Below are 20,318 nucleotides of genomic sequence, written 5' to 3'. Positions count from 1 at the left end.
CAACCTCTATTATGAATAAGAGCACTGGAGAAGCATTCCTCCACTTAGATGGCTTTTTCTAACCACTTAATAATCTTATGTTTCCACTTTAGATGTGGCGTCAAAGGGGTTGCTACAGAAAAAAGGTCGCAAATCCTGTGAATATTCAAAGTTCTTTAGTGGTTCAGGGCTGTAGCCAGAAGGCAACTGCTTCCATCTTCACCTCTTCTATCTCCACTCATCTATGATGTAACCCAGAAACTAACAGAGATGCTTTTCACAGATCTTCTTGAGAATTAGGTGCTCATGACGGATATCATTTTCTCTAACACAACAATTATGGTGCATTGTGTGTCTCAATGGCTCATTCCATCCATACTCTGCTGCAAGAGTACAAAAGGTTAGTGCATAGTAGGCTGCTTATCTTGTTTGAAAGAAAGGAGTCTCTTCAGTAACCTTGAGACTGGGCAATCAAAAACCTCTCAGAATTCCGTTTCAAACATTGCAATTGGTTCAAAAAAGGTGGCGGGTCAGGTGAATGATATCCTGGTGAGCAGGGCAAGAAGTGCGTGGATTTTTTTATCCACTTTTCTAGCAAAGATAGAGGTTGCACTTGCCAACAAAATAGCACATTGCACTGGCCCCTTAGATCCATCAAACTTGTTGGGCTATACAAGACAAGTGCAGAAGTGGTCTTCTTAGTCAGATTTAGTGGAGAAAGTTGAGTTACTCATATTGGAATTTGGATTGTTGAGACAGAGGTGTTAAGTGTTCCCCTAACAGGCTTGAGTGAACACCTCCATATTGGTTTAGGCTTGCTAAACTTTTTTGTTTGTGATTACCCAGTAATTGACCTCAGGATGTGAGGGCTGAATGGAGGTCATTAACCTGTTGGATCCAAGTAACTTGCCAAAGCCATTTGTAACAAAGGTGACACAGCATAATAGGAACCGTGTGCGAGAGGTTTAGTACTGTACAATGTCTAAAATCCAAACAATTATCACAAACAATGGGGAGATCCAGGTCATGCACCATAGAGGCTTGGTGAAAAACAATCGAAAAGACAAAGTCATGGTTACAAACACAGGCAAGAGTAGATACACAGATGATCAGACGTAAAGTGAAACAAGGGGATTTCCAAGATGAAAAAAAAGGAAAGCATAGCATGTCTGTGTGATTTATATTCTGTGTATATGTCATGGGCAGGAAATGAGCATTCTCAACAAGGAGAAGTTCAAACTTCGCAGGAAGATGCCCTCTGGTCCCTTGTTGGTGTATTGCCAATGACAAATTTGGCATGCTGATACTAAAATGATGCCTGTCAAGAACTACATGCTGTGGAAACACTGTAATTTTCACTCACCTAGTTTCATCTGAGAACATTTCTCACAACTCAGCATTTGCTGCAGGGTTCATATTTGCTGTTTGCTAGCAGTGAACTAACGATTATATGTTTCATCTGGTTACAAAGGTGCTGTAGTGCCTCTAGATTTCATAGTTTCACAGATTTCAATTTTGCAATATTCATTGCAAAATACGTTCATCTGTCATTTTGTATGAGCTCTTCATTAGAGGGAAAATGTACAGTAGACTAAGTTACAGTATGTTAGAACTAGAGCAATTTTAAAAATATAGAGTACTAGTGTGAGGAAATGAGCATGATATTGAGCCAACACCTAATATCAGTACTGATATGTCAAAGTAGTGTTGCAAATCAGTCAGTCAGAATAGTGTTGCAAATTCATTTTTTCCCAAAAGCTGCTTTTTAAACTTTGCTCCTGTCCAGGTTTCTTTTAAATAAAGTCTAGCATTACTTGCTATGCTCCAAATCTCTGCTATCAGTAGAGACTACAGATTAAATGGTCATTAGTGCCAAGTGGCATATGGCATGAGCAGTGACGCATAGTCTTCAGAGAACCCTTAACCTGGTTTATCTGGGCCAGTGGAGCAAGTGCTTTGTGCCTACATAATGGAGCCATCGAGGAAGGGAGTGCCCTACTTGGCTTCCGCACTGACATAAATTAACTACATTAAGCATAGCACTTCCTTGCCACAAAGTGAAATAGAACAAACAGGAATCTGGATTTGCCATCTTAGGTTACGAGGATGAAGTGATTTCAACTGTAAAGCATCATCTACACAATAAATGTGTACACAAGTAGTTTTATTCACTTTATATGGTAATTTGGATGACAATATCATTAATTCATGAACTCATCCTTAAATAAGTGCTTTATCTTGGTCATGAGTTTGTATGAATATCCCCTAGATGAGTTATCAGCCCAATACCAGGTCCCAAATGGTTACCTATGGTTCATTTATTATGGTAATTTAGTTCATTTAGTGCTGCTAACTCACCTACCAACATGCTGTTTAGGAAGTAAGAGGAAACCAGAGAACCCAGAGGAAACCCACACAGACAGTAACCTAAGCTCTGGCAGAAACAGTACCCACTGCACTACTGTGCTAGCAAGGTTTGCTGTAAAATAAAAAATAATACAGTATTATTTAATATGATATAAAAAATGATTCTGTATTGTGAAGGGTGAAAGAAATGAAGCCTGGAAACTGAAGATAAACCTTCCATTATCATAACATTCTAGCTTACAAATGGCATTTAAATAACTGTAATTGTTTGGAAAATCTGTAGGAGCTGATTTCTGTAAAATAATAAAAACGGTCAAAAACTAAGTGAAATTAGATTTTTCTGCCTGTAACATGACATCTCTTCCTTACGTCATAAATAAATAAATAAATAAATAAATAAATAAATAAATTAATGATTCAATAAATGTTTTATTACTTTTATAACCTTGATTAGACTTTCCACAAAATCATTCTAGTTAATAAAAGAGCCAGTTTAAAAAATCCAGTAAACCTCGTTTATATATAAATATATATATATATATATATATATATATATATATATATATATATATATATATATATATATATATATATATATATTATAGTAATGAGTCCATGAGACAATTTGGGGGGATGTGGTTGCTTAGTGGTTAAGGCATTGGACTACTGATTGGAAGGTTGTGAGTTTAAACCCAGGTCCACCAAGCCACCACTGCTGGGACCCAGAGCAAAGCCCTTAACCCTGACTTGCTCAGTTGTATATATTAAAAAAAAAAAAGATAAAATGCCATAAATGAAACAAAGTTAATTTTTCTTATCATTTACACTATAAACAGTCATCTCCTTACCAAGCTCCATTTTTATTTCTCCTGAGGTTAAAAAAGACAAAAAACACAGCTTGTCATGTCACTGAAACCAGAAAACCAGCAAAAGTCCACTGTTCTGAAGGCTCTCCCCTGTGGACAATGGACACTCCTTCTATAAATCTTAAATAAACATCTTGTTACAGAAAACCTCAATGTTGAAAATTGCACAGTTTCCTACAACAGGTAGAGATTTGACTAGGAAAACAGACAGGTAAGAGCAAGAGTAGGTGATTTACAGCTCTACTAATAAATTCCCTGAAAAAAGAAAGGTGCAATTAGTTCACAGACCAAAGCTAAATTACAAAGAAAAACAAATTACAACAGTGATTAAACAATTTGTCACAGCTTCTTACTGTAAAATAATCTGCCTGTGTTGAACGCTGTTCATTTTTAGCCTGTGGCTAATTTTTGTAATGTTATCTCTTTTTCTGCATGAACACAGAATAGATAAACAAGACCATGTGAAATGCTGAGAATGTCAGAGACACATCATGTGCCTTATACAAGATAATGAATCACTTACTGCACTACAGATGACCCATTTTTCTGCTATGCAAAATGTTTTTTATGCTAATTATGTTCTGTAGAAAGTGATTAGCTACTGCTAAATATCGTTAAGATCAAAGTATGACTAATATTAAGATATGAAAACTAGATCATTGCGATGCATCTCAGGGTACACATGTGAGAAAACCTTATAGCCTGAGAAACACATGTATTAGCTAAAAGAATAAATAAAAAGAGGAACTCTTCGGAACATCTTGCTTCTCTTTGATCAGTTCCGTTTCTGTTAATAATGAAAGTTGTGTATCAGCAATAACCAAGATCACAATAAAAGCAAGCTGTATATTACAACTGCAATAAAAAGACGACAAAATTTCATATCATGATTCTTGAAGGCGTTTTTGCTCTACACTATTGGTATCATGATATATAGGATTGTTTACAAACTTGCAGCCATACAATACTTTTCCATTTAATCCTTATTCACAGTGTAATGGAATGCAACTTATTAAAAATGTTTTAATCAGTATAAACTATTGTGCTGTTAGTTTCTGCCAGTATTACTGTGGAGAGATGTGAATTGTTTGTGTCATGATAATCTACACACAGAAACCCAACAGTGTCCTGAGTACTCATATAACAGACTTGCAGTCAGGACACTGTTGGGTTTCTGTGTGTAGTGTATCATGACAGTGAGCAGGGCAGTGGTGTGTGAGCCCCCTGCTAGGCAAACAATTCACATCTCTCCACAATAACACCGCTACAAACTAATGGCACAAGTGAAGCTTTTCTAATGGTAAAGCTCTGTATACAAGTGCCACGGTAAAAGGTAAACAATTCAACCTAGTATACTGGGTTAAAAAAGTAAAAGAAAAAAGAAATACTTATAAGAAACTGCAAATTCAAAGGGTCTACTTCATATGAGCCATTAGCCATTAACTGTGGAGTGTGACATCACAAATAAATATAGTGTAGTTTGTAAAATTGTGCTTTATTTATTGGTTGTTTCCTGAGTCAGTTTCTAATGATTAAAATAATGACAAATTAAATTAAAATATATTGTTAAATCCATGGTATCTAAGAAAAGTGTACTGTGGTGTAATTTATCCCAACACTGATATTATATCTTGTTATATCACCCAACCTAACTGCGTTGATAAGCAGGTCAGTCAATAATAAAAATGAAGGGAACAATGCACCTATATTTTATTATCATTTGCAAAATATCTAACTTGGTTGCAAGAACGTTGTACCAATTGTATAAGAAAGCTTATCGAACAGCAGTTCATTTATGCCGTTAGCGTGGATCTCTGCCTGCTAGCATTTTATTTTTCTGCAAGGGGGAAAAAGGCATTGTGAAAACAATGAAGGCTTTTTTTTTATTAAACCTTTTACCTATATGGTACTAACAGTATGCTACCAAACTCATTAAGGTGGCTAGTTATGTTAGAAAACCGAATCAAAATACGAGCCATTTGAGGTATATTGCAGTATACAGTATGCAGTACTTTTGCAGCTGTAACAAATTCGATAATAAATAAAGTCTTAGTTAACCTAGACACACTAACTGACTGCTAACATGGACAACATATAGCTACATTCACCACACAAAGGATGCAAAATGCACTAGCAATTAATCTCTGTTGCTGTAAACTGTTGGTATTTAAGCACAATGTTTAACACAAAGTCAGTTTCTCTGGCAAAATATATTGTGTAAGTGTTCATCTGTCCAGAAAATGCACATGTTTAACGTGTGAATTGAGTCCCCTTGCTAACTTCTATTGACTGTAGTTTTGGCTTCTTATTGCACCATATAGCATTTTTCAGTCACTACTGAATAAATTATAAGTGTTCAATCTCTTCAATCTCAACAGCAACTGACATCATTCAGCTTGTAAAATGTACGCCTTATGAGCAGTTCACCATTGTTTTATGTGAATAACAAGCAGACCTAAACTCAGTATGAAAATCTGAGAGACATGAAAATCACAGCATGGCATTATGGTAATAAGAACACATTATATGGCCAAAAAGAATATTTGTGGACAACTGACCATTACACATGAGACCAAACTATAGCCCTAAACTGTTCACACAAGTTCAAAGCACACAATTGTGTAGATTATCTTTGTATGCTATAGCATTACAATTCCCCTTCAGTTAGTAGAAGGCTTTATTATTGTCATGTCAAGTCAAGAGTCAGGTCAAGAAGCTTTTATTGTCATTTCAACCATACAGTATATAGCTGATGCAGTACATAGTGAAATGAAACAACGTTTCTGTAGGACCATGGTGCTACATAAAACAATACAGGGCTACATAAGACAACACAAAGAGCTACAAAAAACAAAAAACAACAACGGAAGGACTAAGAGTATGTTGTCTTAGCCACATATAGTGCATAGTGTGCAACCTTGTGCAAAGAGTGCAAAATAGACAGTGCAAACAAATAATACAATATGCTACAGGACATATACATAAACTAGTGCCAACTAGTGTACAGGGTTTTGTCACATATACATTACAGCACAGTGAAACTCTTCTTTCTTCACATATCCCAACTTTGGAGGTGGGGGTCAGAGCACAAGGTCAGTCAGAGAGGGTTAAAGGCTTTGCTCAGGGGCCCAAAAGGGGCAGCACTGGTGCTTGGACCCTGATCTTCCAAGCAACAACCCAGAGCTTTAACAACTTGAGCTTCCACTGTCCTAAGAGATACAAACTGGTATGTTTCCCTGTGCACAAAACGAGCTGCATGAACACATGGTTTGCCAAGGTTGGAGGTGCAGAGCTCGAGTGGCCTGAACAGAGCCCTGACCTCAACCCTACTGAACACATTAGCGATGAACTGGAATGCAGTCTACTTCCCAGGCCTCCTCAGCCAACTGACCTCATGTTCTTGTGACATGTTCTTGTGGATGAATGAGCAAAAATCCCCTCAGTCATGCTCCAAAATCTTATGGCAAGCCTTCTGAGATGAATGGAGGGTATTTTTTATAGCAAAGGAATATTAAATCTTAAATGAATTGGGGGAAAATACATGAATGAATGTAATGGTCAGATGTCTATGTTCTCTGTTCCATATAGTGTATTAATTATGTAATATAACATAATATTCACACGTTTTAATTTTTTTATCACTTTCTATGCACCTGTTGATTAAAGCAAAAAATGTATTTATATTGCTTCTTCAGATGCTTTACTGTATCATGTATCTATAAAAAACCTAGAAGATATACTATACTGACCATGGTGACTCTGACCTCATATGATTATACATATAATTATAAATTTAGAAACACAATTCAAAATTAAACCTCATTTTCAAATGCAGGCACATTTCACATAAAAATATCCATGTGAATTAAGGTTAATATGCCTGCATATTGTAGCTGCATAATATCAGGATTAAGTGTATTTTCCATTCCAAATATTAAAACATAATATACAGAGTGACCTGAGGGTTCATACGGTCAACAACTGCTGAATGGAGTCACTGAGTGTGAGGACGTGTGAATGTGCATACTCATGCCTCAGTACAGTGGACACAGTATGCTGCACTGTACTAACATAAATAACACACACTCACACATAGTGTTAGAGCTCAGACCCCGCAGTAGGACGGCCAGATGAATAAATGCAGTGTGACAACCACATAAATAAATGATGCTAAACATCATCCCGGTATTTAGTGCACGCTGTTACACTAGACCAGCAGCCTGCTCTGGTGTTTGACCCTGTCAGTGACTTTTAACACAACATAGCACTACATTTCGCAACAGGACAACGAGTGTCCCTGAGACTCATTCCCACCTGTCACACGAAAGCACAAGAAGAATGTCATGTGTATGTGCCGATGGTGCTCAGATAACACTGACTGATGAGTCTGACTTCATTTTTAGAATACACAGCTATGCTTTCAGGAATCCTTAAGGACAATGTGCTGATGTTTTTTTTTTTTTTTTAATTGTAATCTATCAAAAATCAACAGTCATATCAATATGTCTCTGGCACAAGAAATAAAGTGTAGTACATAAGTAACGTTGAAGTTTTTATTGTTAATAATTTACGTTACACTGGGTCTGAAAAGATCTTCAAACTTGTATTCAATTTTATTTATTACCTTTAATAAATTAACAGTAGTCCTGTAGAACTCACGGCATATTAAATTCGCATGAGACGTTGAAGATATATTGTAAAAATGGTAATTGGTATGGTAATTTATAAAAGAACATATTTACATTTATTGGGCTAAGCTACAACTCAAACAAACTCAACCGTCTTCAAGAAAGATAAGCTTTTTCACAATTTGTATGTACAGAATTTCCGAATTATTGGAATTTATGAGTTAGAATTGTGATGGAAGGTATTTCATTTTAGCCTTAAAGTTAGCTAGTGAAATTACTAGACTAGCTAGCTAGCTGTTTCAAAAAACAAAAGGTAGAAGTGTGATTGAAGGCATTTTATGTTGCAGCTAACAATACTGACAATACTGATTGTTTGTGAAGAAAGCTGTAATGCTGCTAATTGAATTTCTTGACTAGCCTGCTAGCTAGAACAAACATTCAAATATCAGGGTAAGAAACTGCAAGGACAACTTTTCTAGACAGGCAATGCTGTCTAAATTACAGGTTTATACACAGGAAATGCCTTGTCACTTGATTTTCTGAAACATCACTTTTAAATCAGTCATGCACAGGAATCACTTGGGACATTAATACATTAAGTGGCATGTACAACTAAAGCATGGGTCAGCAATCAATCAGTTAATGAGAGCAAAAGCTGCAAGGAGCAAGCCAATATCTTATCTCCTTTGCTAGGATTAGATTGTAATTTTTGGTCACAGGCAGTCAGCCAGTATAATATTGTGGCTGATCTTGCTTAATTCTTTTGTGATACTTCTCCTAGTAAGCATCTAACATCCTAGCACGTCATCGTAAGAAATACATGCTACAATTTCCTTTTGGCTATATTCACTAAGCTTTTTATCGTCACTAAGTTCTATAATGTTGCATTATAGTAAAATGCAGACTAACACAAACAACTGGAATGAATCCTGATAAATTGTGAATCAATTAATACCTATGAAATATTAAAAGCATGAAAAGTTTTATACGTATTGCGCGTTTCACAAAATCTGGATAGAGATTTAGATCCCTAATGAGGAAGTTAGAGGTGACAGTTACAAGGGAAATCTCTGACATGACATGAGGAAACCTTGAGAGGAATCCCATCCTCTTTTCACAGGAATTACTGTGATTATCAATCATTTCTCTTATAACAGTCAAACAACATGAAGTACATTAAACAGATGTTCATTATGAGAATCATAATCTTGATGATTACAGCTGCAGTTACAAGTGTTCAGTACTTAGTGTAATTATCCACTGGAGGGAGGGTAAGACATGGACATAAACAGTAACTCACCCAGAATTTTGAGCATTATATAAAAAGCTGGCTATATTTCTAACCCTACGTAGCCCCACCTCTGTATGTGATCATAATTAATTAGATAAAATAATACAAGGAGAGGTTTTTAACTAAAAGTAAAAAGTAAAACCAAACGGTTTATGTAGCTATAATGTCAATGTCAGAAACAATTGTTACTGTTCTTCTATATTGTATTCTGTATTTCCCATAAATCAGATCATTTGTAACAAGCAAATAGCACATGAGAAATTCTTAGGATGTCTGGCTGGCTACACTAGATCTAATACAACAATATCCTTTTCCACAAGGCAGCTCCTGAAAAAGGTCCACACAGAGCTGGGATTTTCACCACTGGCATTGTGGCAGTAACAGCAGACAAAGACTTGGTGTGAGTCAACCAGGCAGCTAGTGCCCAGACCGTCTGGCCCTGGTCTAGATGCTATGCTACAGTACAGTGAGAGAGAGAAAGTGGGGGTTGAGCAATTTCTGGGTCTGGGACAAATCCTAAGCACACTGTTTATTTCATGTAGCTGCATTGAGAGTTCATAAAATGAGGCGCCACTAGCCTTATAAAACTGACATAGCAAGTGCTTTAAATATATGAATGAACCCAGACACTCAGCTTTGATGAAAGCTGGCCTGCAATTTCACTTGTGTTTCCATAGTTCCTTAATACCAAAGTGTCTTCCCTGTTTTCCTTTAGATTCCACATGAATGACTTGAAATGAACTCATTTCAAGTCAAGATGTTGTACATCATGTAAACAAGACACCAAATATATTATAATGACACACAGTTTTCTAAGATGACATTTTACAGAGACATTATCACCCACTGGGACAGGAAATAACCGACATGAATTAAAGGTCGTTGTCAAGACAGAGGTTTGAGCAAAAAAGAGAGAAAATCAATATGGTGATCTTTTGCCCGTTAAATATCTGCCAACTGAAGCAAAAACCCCAAAGAACAAAGAGTTACCCTCTCACAGGCAGTAATGTTTTTCTATATTTTAGGGCCACTCGGTTGGGACAGTGGTTGTTCTCTCGTCAGCATTCCTTCCACAGGAACAGGAACAGACAGCACTTGTCCTTGATGAGACAGCATTCAGAATCGGTAGCCTTGCACCTGTTGACTCGAGTGGGATACTCCTCCATAGATGAGCAGACAGAAGAATTTCGCTCATGGTCTCCTGATGTGTCAGTGTCTCCTGCTGTCTGTTCCTGTGTCAATCTTAAATCCTACATCACAATGCCTTCTTCTAGTGAGTTAACAAGCAACTCAAGTGGGACATAATCAAAACCAGATGGGCTATATGAGAAGGTAAACAGCATGTGATTGTGTTACACTCGCTGACCAGTTAGCAGATCTGTCTGGATGTCAGTATCTGCTGCAAACAGCCACACAGACTAATTTAATCCAGACTCAATTATGATCACCGCTATAATGGGTTTTAAAGAGGTTATTCCTTCTAAGACAGCCGAATAACACTGCCTTCATTAGAGCACATGCTAGAAAGGGCCCGTGTTTGCCATTGACTGGTGTTTTAATCTCATATCAAACCAAGATAAGCATTAACGACATTTCCTTCAGCATAGCCAATAGTCTCTGGACAGTGCCAGCGGACAGAAATGATTATAAACCACAGCACACACAAAGTGTGAACAGACACTAAAACAAATGTGAATTAGAAAACCAATATGGCAGTTTTCCTTACCCTCCATATGCTCCAAAAGTGAAACTCCTTTTTCTCTGAGGCATCTTGATAAACAGGCTAAGCTCAGCATTAGAGAGACACAGACGGCAACAGAGAAACGCACTGAGATGGAGGCACTATGTCTGTCTCACCGGATTGAACCAAGAGTGGCCAAGCGTGTGTGTGTGTGTGTGTGTCCCTTCTCTTTCACTCCCCTGGCTCCCTCCCTTCCTCCCTCCCTGTCTGCATCTCTCTCTTCTGCCTTCCTCTCCACCTCTCTTTGTATGTATGTTCCCTTTCCTCTCTTTCTCCCTCCACTGACCACTTTCAGCTCTCTGTAACCAATAGGTGATCACTTATTCACTCTTTCAGCCGATCTGTAAACAAGCTGAAAAGGAACTTTGCAGAAGCTCCAAAGACCTCGACTTTGTAAATAACGTTAATGAAAGTTCCAGAATGTAGTTGACGGCTGTTATTAATGATACTAATGCCAAGACAGAAGATAAATAAATATCGCGTTAAAGTGAAAGAGCAGATAATCGTAAAATACATAAAAGAAAAAGCTGAAATATTCACAAATCATTTCAAAACCCAGCTGCCCAAACAAAAAGGAGGAACAAGCACAGCAAGAAGGTATTGTCTCATCCTTTACAATCACTGTCTTCTTAAACAACAGTTCTTAAATCACTGATCACAGCCGCTGTAGGCCGTTATTTCCCCTTTACAATAAATCAACCAGGAACAGAGGAAAGTGGAAGTAAATCTGTGTACTATGTCGTAATCTATGATATTTTAGATACAGTGAGATCAGAAATTAGTTCCATTTAAATAAACAGTTTATAAACACACTGGTAGTGGAAAATTTATTAGAAAATCTTTCTTCACAAGTCTCTTTGCACATCCCTAGATAATGCAATGGTGGATATAATGCAATACATCTCTAGCTGTTTTTGTTTTGTTCTTAAAAAATCATACCCATTTTCATATTCACATTTATACCGAAAGTGGATGTGGTCTATACCAGATTGTTCTTTCGTCCATTCTTTCTTTCATTCATTCTTTCCCTCTCTCCATGCTTGGAAAACACTGAAAAACTTCACAGCAATTTGCAGAATTATCTTCACTCAACTCCTGGACCTGGCATGTTATTAAGCTTGATTTAGCAAGCTAAGTATGTTTCAAAAGCTTTTCTTCTCAGAATAAAAAACTGTTATTTATAGTTGACAACAATAGATAAAATTATGTTTTATCTGATTTACTTATGAAGCTTCGACACATTGCTGCTGTGAGTCAAAATGGGGTCCTGTTATTTATGTGGTAAACACTGAACAAAAAACCTTGAAGTTAGTAGTAGTTGGGGTGAGAATTTGCTGAAACCTGGCAACCCTGCCCACAGGATGGCATAAGCTGTCTTTTCAAGCTCCACATGAAAGTAAAAGCCTTTACCAACTTTATTTGTTTCGCTCTGCGTGATCCCAGTCCCACTACACAGTCAGAAACATTATAACATTATATATCATTTTATATATATATATACCCACACACACATTTATATTTATATATATATATATATATATATATATATATATATACACATTTTCTGTTCAACCTAAACAATGATGTATTCGCATAAGGTTACATTCCTACTGAATAAGCAAATTGTAAATAAATGAAAAGAATAAAATGCAAAATCATATGGTTCATCATATGGAATCATTTCATATGAATTCATATTTTGTGAATCAAATAAGCTCATGAATGAAAGCAACAAAATTTAATTATGTTAATATGATAGTTACAAAGAACTGACTTAAAATACATCAACTGAATCTTAATGTCCGACAATACTCTCCCTCTCTCTCTCTCTCTCTCTCTCTCTCTCTCTCTCTCCCTCTCACTCTCTCTCTCCATTTTCTACTGCATTATATCTTCTGCCAAAATACCAGCCCAACACTTTTGCTCCATAAAAAACAAAGACAGTGTACTTCCTGCTTGCTTGTCACTGGCATGCTTTTCCCCCTTCTATCAGAGAAAGATAGGAAGACAGACTTCCACAAGGCTACTGAAGCTCAGATTCCTCAGAACAGACCTTCCTTTCGGCCTTATGGGTGAGCTTGATAGGTGGACGGGGTGTTCGGCATTCAGATGGAGACCTGAAATCCCATTAGAAATTACTATTATATGGTTCATTTAGATGTTGAAGCAGCTAGCACTTATTTTTTCCTGTTTGTATCAGTGAAATTATATATGAATTTATTAAATGATTAATTAATTGTGCTATATTTCTTTCCAAAAGACGACTAGTCCGTGACTTTGCAAACCAGTATTAATGTATTCATTGATATTGACTTCAAAGCACTTTTGAGCATCGCTCTGGGTAAAAGGCGTCTACCAAAAGCTGTAAATGTAAATAAAAGCTATGTTCTTTTTTTTAACCAATACCTGTGTGTAAATGCCAAGAGGTGCAACTCTTTCATGGACCCAGGGTAGAGACTGTAGCCAAAAGGCTGGTGGAAAATGGCATAGTATGAACAGTGCTGATTGAGTTCATACTGCCCTCAGGAAGTAAATAACGAGTAGAGCACTGCGTACTTCAGCAGCAAATTAGGTCAAAATACATTAGAATATATATATATATACATGATTCCACAGATGCATCTCCTTTCATGCATGACATCCCAGATTTAAAGTGCATAAAAAAATCCAAATATGATGTAAGCAAGCCAGCATTTTACAATACTGCGTGCTCAAAAGTCCTTCCGTTGGTGGCTTTTAGATGACCATTGTAGCAGCGGTCACACTCTGTTAGATCTTTGACACTGTTAGATCTTTGACACTGTTAGATCTTTGGTTGCAGTGGCACTACAATTTTACAATTTGTGATTTTGATCTGCGAACAAGACGCTGTATTTAGAGCTTCATTGTGACACAATATATCATTTCAAACCTCACCTAATTTTAAAGCTGCTTATTTATTTGTCACATATGCATTACAGGACATGGTAATAATTTTCTTCACACCTTGTTATGACATTGGGGTCAGCCATGATACAGCACCTTGAAGCTGAAAAGGTCAATGCAGATTAGTAGCACTTTTGATTAGTAACCACTTAGTTACCACCAATTATCTTAAATGAGCATATAACCTGAGTCTAATTTAAAACCCGATACACTCATTTATCAGACTCACAATGTAATAATCACCCTCCAAAAAGTCTCACTAGTTTATTACAGATTTATGTCACTGGTGAAGAGCGGGACAGCTGAACTGTCAATGGGGGAGGTGATGAAGCTTTGAGGAACTGAAGAAGCTAATATTACACACACCTGGGGGAAAAGCTCTAAGCAACATATGAAACTGAGAAGAAAAATATCCAACTGAACGTTATGCGGAGCAACCATCCAAATGACAAGGAAGCACAAACTTTTACAGCATACATTATGCAAACAAAACAAAAGACAAATGTACTAATGTATGACTTCAATGTAAACGTTAGTACTAGAGATATAAATTATTTCACTGGCAGACCGTTAGGGCCAGCAAGGCCTTCTCTCCTGGCCTGAACAGCAGTGGTCTGAATCACTGACTTGCATTTTAATATATTTAATATATTTTTCCATGAATGTGTATTAAATATTCCCCCCTATTCTCTACATTTCATAGCTTTTCTCTTGGTTGCGCTGCTTCCAGTAGTGTATATTTATGATAAGAGTATTTATCCAATCATATTTCAGCCAGTAGCTGACATCATGTGTTGCCAGGGTGAAAGAAATCTGCCTTAAGGCCTTCAGAATCAATAGTGCAGGTGTCACTGAATTATTTGGTTTGAACACAATACAGTGGAATCCTGGATTGCAAGCAACGTGCTTTATGAGTGCTTTGTGAGTCGAGCAAAATTTTTTAATATAATTTAGCTTGGTTAACGTACGATAGCTTGGAAGATGAGCACCGCGCCATGAGCACCATGCCATGAGCCGATGGTTCTTCTCTCTGGCTGCGTAAAACATTGGGAACTCAGGTAAGCTTCCCATGTACTCGTCCTCAGTCGGCGTGAATCTCTTGTACAGGCAACATCCGCGTATGTGTACTGTTTACTATAGCATTGTAACTATGTGTGTGTGTAAAACTTTCTCATATTTTGCGTCCAAGTGTAGTGACTGTTCTTTAGTACTGCAACAATGGCCCCAATGAAGAAAAATCCGGAAAAGGAAGGTGGTAAGAAGAAGACGATGATTGCGCTAGAAGTATATTAATTATTGTTATTTGTTTCAGATATTAGGGACAATCATTTTTATATAAAATAATATTATTTCCAATGGCCAAATTCGCTTTGCTATACGAGCTTATTGGATTATGAGCACTTTTCCAGAACGAATTATGCTCACGATCCAAGGTTCCACTGTACATTTAAATACATTTTAATTTAATAAAGGTGTTGTTGTATATAGAGTTATGGATAAATTACTTATTTTTCTAACAGTCCTGGTTTATAAATGTTTTTTTAAGATAAGAGATAATATGAAGACATGGTTTGGTATGTGCAACTAACAAACTGGTGGGAGGCAAGATGCTTCCACATGAAGGAATCCAAGGCCACAAGGGTCTCATCTAAGCCTAGAACTAAAAGCCAGATTAGCCATCAAAGACTCCATCTGCAGATGGAGCTTCCTATCACCACATTGTGCAGAGCTGAAGCTGCAGATAAGGAAAGCTTGGACCTCCGGAAAGACTGGGCAGAGCTGCACTGTGGACTTACTAACAGATAAAAAAAACAAACAGAAAGAACAATGAAAAATACAAACAAAAATCTTCCAAAAAGGCTTGGACTAACACTTGTGAAGACACTCTTGAAAAGAAAGGGGAAAAAAAAACAGCACCTGCAGATTGCATTGAGGTTTTTTGGATAACCTTCGCCAAAAAGTGACCTACAAAACTAACATCTATGAAGGTATCATGGTGCATGCAATCAATTATTAGTAAAAGACCTAATAAATGAAATGAACATGGAGTGGCCGTCAACTATAATTAGTACTCACAAAGAATCCTGTTCTAATCAGGTTGTAACCTGTCTTAGTGGAACACTCAACATGCAACATAAAATTAAAATGGAGTGTAGAGGCATCCATGGAGGACAGCTAAAAGATTATTCAAAGTCTAGATCTAAGTAACGCAATGACGTTTGCTCTCATGTTTCCTTTTTATCCCTGCTGTCAGCTGAATTATGCAAAGAACCTCCAGTGGCAAGAAAGCGAGTACTCGAGGTACCCACTGTATGCAACCGAAGGGTAATTTTGCACACATCAACTTCAGCAAAAGACAGGACTAACCATTCACCGAAATCAAGGTGAAGATTAATCCTACAAATCATAGTGCTGTCAAATTCAAAGCACATCCCTTGAGGAAGTAAAGCCTTACATGATCTCCCACTGACAATTAAGTTGTGCTGCAATGCACCAATGACAATTAGCACCTTTGATGAAAGTTTCACTGCTAGGCCATTCATCAACCTAAAGAAAAACTGGATTTTTTGAAGAATATCAAATAAGGTCAAGTTTCTCCAGTGTTGAGTAGATGATTCTCTGTACCTTGGAATATAATAAAGGCAGGTATGAAAAGTCTATGATTTAAGACTGCACAAATTTTTATATATCTGCTATGTGATGATCTCAATTTGACAGAAAAATAATAAACAAAACTTGCCTATCTGTAGCCCTGACCTATGGAAGACAACAAATCAATAATCAATTTTTTGAAAATAGAGATACAAAACAACAACAACCACACCAACAAAAAAGTTAATTTCAGCAGTACTATTTATACATTGTTCAGAATGAGACATTTCAGATTGATGGTGAATGAGTAAACATTATAACATGACTAACTCCTTGATTGCCTCGAATGAGGCACCACTTCAAGTCACCTCGAATGAGCCTCCATCCATTATAAGTCAGGCTCAAAATGGAACACTCACTGACAAGGGAGACTGTTCACTTATTTATCTTCAGCAGATGCTTTAACCTTGTCAGGGTTGCAGTGGATCCAGAGCTTGTGGCAAAAACACTGCAAGCAAGAGAGACAGGACACCAGTCCATCTCAATGCATCATACAGACAAATTCACACCTACCGTATATGCCCACCTGCCTGATTATGGACCATGGGGAGAAACCAGAGAACCTGGTGGAAACCCACATGACAATGGGGAGCACATGCACAATTCAGCACAGACAAACTCAAGCTCTAAGTCAAACCAAGGACTCAGGAGCTGTAAGGCATCAATTCTGCAAGTTACTGGAAATGCACTTAGAACAATGTACTAATTATAAAGCATGTTATCCAACAGTTTGTTTAAATGAACGAGCGCCATTACAAGAGTACTATTTGTATCCACTCCATTCACCACATAAATTCCTTTTCATCAAGTTGTAATGGTTACTACAGTAGAGTAATCAGTTTAGGACATTGCAAACAATACATTTTTCATGAATATATAACTTTTTACTTCAAATATGAAAGCTTGTCAGATGAAGAGGAAGAAGGAAAGCCAATTTCTACAGAAGTAGTTTTAACAGGAATGTACATGTAAACAATGTGAGCTAGCTAGCCAACAGGCTATAAAGTGAGTATAGCTTCTTTGAGATCTATTTCCATTCACAGAGCTTTTCGTCTATGCCAATGTCGACCACGTCAATATTCAGTACAACGTCACTCTTGCTAATGTGATAGTGCTTTAATTAAACAGCTAATGTACAGTGAATAACAAACAAATGAACTAGTTACAGTTCATATCTTTCATTTTTAGATTTACAGAAAAGCTCTCAAGCTCCATGGTGAAATCAGCCTTAATGAAAGCAGACTTAGTAGAAACGAGATTGAATTAGAAAGTACTGGATCAGACTATCCAAAAACAGAGAAGGAACACACGAATGTTCCAGCAAGAGTAATAAATTTTCATTGTGCAAAAATTGTTAAAGTAGACAATAAAGCTGCTGTTTATGAGTTGTTGATTCAGGATTTGTGAAATCTTTCTTGGTGCTTTACTATGCTTCAGAGAGAAGGGTTAATTACATGATAATATTTACACTGCACCATGACGAGCACCCTGCCCAAGGCCAGAACACAGATACTTGATTGAAGAGAGCCAGTTTGGGCCATATTTAGAATGCAGGAGGAGATTCAAACATGGAGTGAGGGAGGATATTAATGTGGAGGATATTAACTGCTTCCTATAGTATGTATGCTTGGTTCTTTGTATTTCCTGTCTTCATTTTCATACTACCAAGCTAAAGCAGAACATGTGTATGCACTGCATCTCTGAGAGTGGAGCTGGGTCAGATCTCGTCCAGTGAAGCTGGACGCTGTGCGCTATGTGACTATATGCTTAGAGCTGCTTCTAACACTCTGGGTGAGAAGGGTTGCTTGTCTTAGACACATATATTTTCCTGTAAATGCGTACTGGACATAACTGCAATGCAGCCAAATTAGTTGCTTAGAGTCTCTGACTTTATCAGGCATACTTGGACAGATGACAAGCTCAAGAAGATTGTCAGTTCATGTAACAAGAGAACAATCTAAAACATGCAAAGTCTACAAAAAAAAAAAACTGCAAACAATGTTGATCATGCCAGGACTTTCAAAAATGCCCAGGCATGATTTGTCAGGGGTGCAAACGCTAGCTGTTCTGGAGAAGTAAAAGAGGTTGAAGACAGATATAAAAGTTATATAAAAGTGGACATTAAATTTTTTAAACCACCAGAACATTTATATACATGAATAAGTCCCAATTATCTTGCAATCATTTTCCCACTTCGTGGAATTACAGAACATTCACCAGTTTTATAGGAACATCTGTGCCAGTTCCTCAGTGTCTATTTTTATTCAAGTTGTAATTAAACAACCTCCTCTTGTGCATTAATAGGTCTCATGCTGCTCAGCTGTCTGTTCAAAAGGTCAATAACTAAATAACATAGCATTATTTGGTTAGAGGAGAATGGTCTGAATGGTTCAAGCTTACATTAAGGTTACAGTAACTCAAATAATCACTCTTTACAAACATGGTGAGCAGAAGAGCATTTCAGAAAGTATAACACATCAAACCTTGGGGGCGATGGGCTACAAAAGCAAAATACTACATCATATTCCAAGAACAGGAATCTGAGACTGCAGCAGGAACAGGCTCACTAAAACTGGACAGCTGAAAATTGGAAAAAATGTCACTTTTCCAGACTCAAACTGTCCAACAAGCTGATCTGCCACCAAGAAACACTGATCTAAATCATTAAGATCATATTTACCATCCTTTAATATCTGAGATATAATATCTAATGATCTGAGAATTACTAGACGTTTCTGACCTGTTTATGCATTACAATACAGGTGCATGTGTTTCTATTTAAGCCGGTGAGTAAATCTCCATTAACATTTAGTTCATTCGATAGCAAATCCATCACATCAAATTCACATTCCAACTAGTAACATGATCTTTCACCTTGCAACCAATCTCCCTTTAGTATTACTGTAATGAAGCTTTTTAGTCTAAGCTGGATCAATAGGTTGACTTGGCAAGTGGTTTACAGGCATGGATAGACACCAGCCCAAGTATTTTTCGTCCACATTGATTGCACTGACAAACTGTAAAGATCTATTACAGTTCTAATGGAGCCTCTGCCTCTGATGGATGTCACCCTGTGACCACAAGGCAGCTCTGAGTTCTGTCTCTCTGTCCAACAATCAATACCAGACTGCAAAGGCAGTGCAAGCTAATCACAAATCTGTAGAAACAGGACCTCAGTGAGGAGTCCTAAACAACACAAAATTTCTATTTGTAATAAGTATAATATCATTCCCTAGTTAGAATACTGCAGTTAGAATACTAGTGTGATAATTCCATGCAACACTGCCACCTACTGGAAAACAGTCACAATACACTGCTTTCTTCTAAGTGTAAGATTGCATTCTAGGTCAAATTTAGTAAAATTCAATGCAGATGTTCCAATATTCATTTTCTGTGGTTTGTTTATTGTTTTTTTCCATGAGCCTAAGACACAGGGCATAATTTAATTGAGAAGCTGAAGATTATGTGGTAGTCAGGACACTAGTCAGTAGCCTCTGCCATATTAACAAGCCATTTCTAAAATGAGATACATCAAGGATTAAAAGGCCTCTTCAGTATTGAAATGCCTTTTCTTTTGCACAGTGTATCTGAGAAATGTATAACAGAAATGGTGTGACACATACTTCTGATGTTTGTTACAAATGCTAGATGCTAGACTTGATGTTGGTTGCTTCACTAATAGAAGGGAACCTTCCACAATAGAAAACTGGATAGATATTTATAAATAAAAGTTACATTATGAGAAAAAAATGTCTGCAGATGAATGCATTTGTCTTACTTTATCTACAGCTGAATAAATCTGCTGGATCACTGGGAACACATGAAATGGATCACTTTTTTACATTTCGTGGAATTTACAAATTAATGAT

General features: G+C 37.0%; 1 protein-coding gene across 15 annotated transcripts in view; it reads right to left on the bottom strand.

Moving 5' to 3' along the window:
* rap1gapa (RAP1 GTPase activating protein a) overlaps positions 1-20,318 on the bottom strand; it is a 117,347-nt gene that overhangs the window by 74,789 nt on the left and 22,240 nt on the right. For 4 of the 15 annotated variants that reach the window (XM_058409042.1, XM_058409043.1, XM_058409049.1 and 1 more), the window contains exon 1: positions 10,858-11,031. The exons of 2 other annotated variants lie outside the window; for them this stretch is intronic. In XM_058409042.1, the coding sequence (XP_058265025.1) occupies positions 10,858-10,901 (44 nt within the window). In that variant the 5' untranslated portion in view covers positions 10,902-11,031. Of the gene's footprint in view, positions 1-10,857; positions 11,036-20,318 lie in introns of those variants that run through there. 9 more of the 15 variants (XM_058409047.1, XM_058409045.1, XM_058409058.1 and 6 more) reach the window with 5 other exon arrangements.

The sequence above is a fragment of the Hemibagrus wyckioides genome, linkage group LG15 (assembly GCF_019097595.1).
Source record: "Hemibagrus wyckioides isolate EC202008001 linkage group LG15, SWU_Hwy_1.0, whole genome shotgun sequence".
NCBI lineage: Eukaryota > Metazoa > Chordata > Actinopteri > Siluriformes > Bagridae > Hemibagrus > Hemibagrus wyckioides.
Note: the sequence above shows the minus strand (reverse complement) of the source record. Positions and strands in the feature narration are given on the sequence as shown.